This window comes from Palaemon carinicauda, chromosome 3, assembly GCF_036898095.1.
Source record: "Palaemon carinicauda isolate YSFRI2023 chromosome 3, ASM3689809v2, whole genome shotgun sequence".
NCBI classification, from domain to species: Eukaryota; Metazoa; Arthropoda; class Malacostraca; order Decapoda; family Palaemonidae; genus Palaemon; species Palaemon carinicauda.
Genome location: NC_090727.1, coordinates 45,566,599 through 45,571,598, shown reverse-complemented (window position 1 = coordinate 45,571,598; position 5,000 = coordinate 45,566,599). Strand labels below are relative to the sequence as shown.

The 5,000-nt window shown below is 35.9% G+C and overlaps 1 protein-coding gene across 4 annotated transcripts in view; it reads left to right on the top strand.

Moving 5' to 3' along the window:
- Positions 1–5,000, top strand: part of LOC137637260 (nephrin-like) — a 122,702-nt gene that overhangs the window by 63,706 nt on the left and 53,996 nt on the right. For 2 of the 4 annotated variants that reach the window (XM_068369524.1, XM_068369531.1), the window contains exon 5: positions 2,078–2,230. The exons of the other annotated variants lie outside the window; for them this stretch is intronic. In XM_068369524.1, coding sequence (XP_068225625.1) covers positions 2,078–2,230 — 153 coding nt within the window. The remainder of the gene's footprint in view (positions 1–2,077; positions 2,231–5,000) is intronic. 4 annotated transcript variants of the gene reach the window in all.

Genomic DNA, 5,000 nt, shown 5'->3' with positions numbered 1-5,000 from the left:
CTTTTTAAACTAGACACTCGTCTTGTTAATGAAATTGTAAGGAAGTACAATGTAAACATTTAGTTTAACGATTGTTATTTTACTAGTATTTTATTTTAAACTACAATTGTTTATTCATTTTTAACGACTGTTATTCTAGCATATTGATGATGCTTTTCTAGTTTGTGGGTTTTATTTCAGTTTTGGTAGGTTTCTTTATTGTATGATTTTATTTTCTATTTCACTTTGTACCCTGAAGAAGTGTACGTAATACACAAAAGCGCTTGGTACCTGGTCTTTTCCTTTCCTGTTTCCTGTGGATTTTACCCTTTAATATATGTCACGTGCAGTTTTGTGACTGATAAGTAATATATATATATATATATATATATATATATATATATATATATATATATATATATATATGCATGTATATATATGTATATCTATATATCTATCTATCTATCTATCTATCTATCTATCTATATATATATATATATATATATATATATATATATATATATATATATATATATATATATATGCTACACATTCATATACAAACAATACAATTTCAGGGTATTCATATTACCATAAAAAAGGGTGATTAATAACACTTTACTTTGTATTATTATTTCCTCTTTTCTTCTCATATGCTTTATATTTTTCCTTTCTTTGCTGGGCTATTTTTCCATGTTGAATGACTCTAGCAGGATCCTCCTTTACTAAATATGGCTGTTGCCTGGCATAGTAAGAATAATCACTAGAATTATAATAATAAGTTGCTAATACCAAATTTCAGTAATAGAAACCACTAGGGCAACTTTTCGGAGCCCTAACAATGCACTGACCTTGTTTGCTCTTCTTTCTATGTCAGTTCAAGCTATCACTTAGGCAATCTTCCAGATACTTGGTATCTGACCCAAACAATTCACCAACCTTACCCCTTATTCTATGTCAGTTCAAGCTATCACTTAGGCAGCCTTTCAAATACTTGGTATCTGACCCAAACAATTCACCATCCTTACCCCTTATTGTATGTCAGTTCAAGCTATCACTTAGGCAGCCTTTCAAATACTTGGTATCTGACCCAAACAATTCACCATCCTTACCCCTTATTCTATGTCAGTTCAAGCTATCATTTAGGCAACCTATCATTTACTTAGTATCAGCTCCAATCAATTCATTCTTATCCCTTATTTCAAGCCAGTTCAAGCTATCACCTTGGCAACCTTTCAAATACATGGTATCCAACGCAAATAATGCACCAACCTTACCCGTTATTTTATGTTAGTTCAAGCTATCACTTAAGCAGCCTTTCAAATACTTGGTATCTGACCCAAACAATTCACCAACCTTACCCCTTATTCTATGTCAGTTCAAGCTATCACTTAGGCAGCCTTTCAAATACTTGGTATCTGATCCAAACAATTCACCATCCTTACCCCTTATTCTATGTCAGTTCAAGCTATCACTTAGGCAGCCTTTCAAATACTTGGTATCTGACCCAAACAATTCACCAACCTTACCCCTTATTCTATGTCAGTTCAAGCTATCATTTAGGCAGCCTTTCAAATACTTGGTATCTGACCCAAACAATTCACCAACCTTACCCCTTATTCTATGTCAGTTCAAGCTATCATTTAGGCAACCTATCATTTACTTAGTATCAGCTCCAATCAATTCATTCTTACCCCTTATTTCAAGCCAGTTCAAGCTATCACCTTGGCAACCTTTCAAATACATGGTATCCAACGCAAATAATGCACCAACCTTACCCCTTATTCTATGTCAGTTCAAGCTATCATTTAGGCAACCTATTATTTACTTAGTATCATCTCCGATCAATTCACCATCCTTACCCTTTATTTTATGCTAGTTCAAGCTATCACCTTGGTAACCTTACAAATACATAGTATCCTACCCAAGCAATGCACTAACCTCACCCCTTATTTTATGCCAGTTCAAGCTATCATTTAGGCAACCTTTCAAATACTTGGTATCTGACCCAAACAATTCACCAACCTTACCCCTTATTCTATGTCAGTTCAAGATATCACTTAGGCAACTCCTTGACTAATATATACCCTCATCACAGTCTCCCCCTCCAGCATAAGCATCTTGGGAGGAATAATCGGGGAGCCAGTGGTGGCCGTCGCTGGCAAGCAGCTCCGTCTTCAGTGCCTCGTGAAGGAGGCCCGGCCGGCTCCCAGTGTCGCTTGGTACCGGAATGGAATCATGCTCGATCAAAGTGAGTACTTCAATGCACTGGTTGACTCGTTGAGCCAAGTCTCCTTTATGGAAACCAAATGTAGATGGTCAATTTAGATTAACTGGATAATTTTGATATCTATCATATGCAAATCGTGACGGAAAGTTAGGATTCATCTCTAATAGAAATGCAATTAACATGTAAGCAATGTTATAATATTAGCAAAAAATAATAATAATAATAATAATAATAATAATAATAATAATAATAATAATAATAATAATAATAATGATATTTTCCCTTACAAATATTACTTTTAAAAAGGCACATTATTCTTAGGACTCTGTTAATTGATTTGTGTACATGTGTATCATAAGTGTATACACTTCGGTAAAGAAAATGTTTCGAAAATGCTCTGTATCTTATGAAAAATATCGAACTTGGAATATTTTCCTGATTTAAGGAATAATGTCTTGAAATACTACACAGCGTAGGGATCAGTCCTTACATTTACTTACTAATTCTTAAGATAACCCATTTCTAGCATGTCTGAGAGGCTTAAAAAGTATATCAGACTTTAAATACTTCACTGATTTTAAGAACTACGGCTTAAATTTACCGTTTAAAGGTAGGGAAAAGTTCCGAGGTCTACCTACTGACCCAAAATTTAACTCATCTTTAGCAAGGCTGAGAGTATTTTAAAAGAGTATTGAACTTAAATACTTTACTTACTTAAAGAACTATGCCTTTAAATGAACATACAAAGTAAAGAAAAGTTCCTACATACACCTAATAATTTTAAGGCCCTGTCCACACTACCGGGCAGTCCCCGACGGACAAACACTGTTACCATACCCCGTTTCAAGACACAAGGTGGGAGAGTGATGGGCGGGCACAGATGGAGGTGATTAAAGATGGGAAAACCACGGGCAAACAGTGTTTGTCGAACACAATTGTTACCAGGTAACATTATGAAGGAAGCGTTAATGACATCAATAACGAGCACAAAGTGGTGTGTCGGACAGTGCCTTTGTTCGTAAGAGTCCGAGCTTCAGACACTCCGGAGGCGGAGTGGCACTATGGACGGAGTTCAATTTGGACGGAGTTCAACTTGTATACGAGATTAACTTTAACTTTTAGAAAATTAGGTATCACGTTCCCTGTAAACATAATTAGTTGTATATCAGTTGCGAAGGAAAGCTGACTTTGAGATAGAAGAGAGGCTCAGTTGCTAATCAAACAGTAGTGGCAGAACCCATGCTTATAAAATATCAAAGCAAATGTTTACAAAGACAAAAATAATCGTGTAGCAGCATCAAATAAAATAACGTCAGAACTCCCGAGAGGTGGAATGACTGTAACTGATTTAGAAGTCGAAAAGAATATGGAATCTAAAATAAAGAAGAGCTACGCAAATTGGAAAATTAAAAAAGTCGGAGGTTGGTACAAAAGACATTTGCACAACCAAATTATGCCTTTTCAATATACGAGAATCTGTTCCAATTATGGACACCTTAGTTTCATTTCCTCTAAGTGTTTGATCGTGAGGAAAATTCGTAATTCTCTCTCTCTCTCTCTCTCTCTCTCTCTCTCTCTCTCTCTCTCTCTCTCTCTCTCTCTCTCTCTCTCTACGAGAACAGGGGAAACAACTTTTGAACATTTTATCTTTATCACTGAAACAATTTGGATTTAGTTACGAACACATAATACGAAGTATGACCAGTCTCAAAAAAGTTATTTCTTGGAATAATATAGGCTATACTGTACATTGCACGTTGATAACAATAACATCCTCAGTTCACCGAAGGGCTATTTTAAGTTAGGCATATGTGATTCTTTAAACTTCCAGACGTGCTTCTGGAAAAATGATTCCTCTCTTAGATGTGTCCTGCTTAGCTATAAAAGGTGTTTAGATCTCCGATAAAATGTATAAAGCGTTTGGGCCCATCAGTATAGTTTTTAATGTCTGATTTATAATCAATGTGAGATTCCTTGAAAAGGATGAGTGGCTCCTCTTTTCGCTCCGTCTTTGCAACTAGTCCTTCCATGTGACATTCCATCGTTCTCAAAAGATCAGGAATAATCCTGATGCATAATTTAATTTATTGAATTGTGCTTCAATTTTATGGTGTACTATAGTTATGATGCTCCGTACTTGAAGCTGATAACTACTACTTGATTCTCAAGTACAGATTATAACACTGATATAGATAACAGAGATGCCAGTGGATATCAGCTTCGGACATTTCTTCCAGTCTCTGTCTGGTAAAAGGAGTACAATCCTGGTAGTCACCTTCATCTGGTACCACTGTTTGTTACCATATCAACTTCCCTCATTTCAACGCTTATGACGTCATTCATTTTTAATTTAGATATGGTAACAGTTTTGTCCGCCAGACACTGTTCGACCGTGTGGACGCACCTTAAAGATAGCTCATCATTAGCCAGCCTGACTTGTTAACCTGATATTTCGTATTGTTCCCCTGAGACCTTTGGTAAGTAAAAATACCCATAGTTTGCGTAAAAAACAGACGAAAAATCAACAAAAGATAACTCTCCTAATGAGCTCTTCCTTAGAGTTTTTTGCAAAGCGAGCAAAAGGAGAACAGTAAAGTTACCAAATGTATAATTTTTGTTACTCATAAGTCAGGCAAAGGATATATAGACCCGGGAATGAATGGTTTAAAGGGACCAGCGGCCACCTGCTTCGCCTGACTCTCACCCGGACCTTTACATTACGAGCGCTTTTAAATGTCCATTTAAAACTGGTATCAGTGTTGCCGTTTGACGCGGTTATATTATGTTTTAT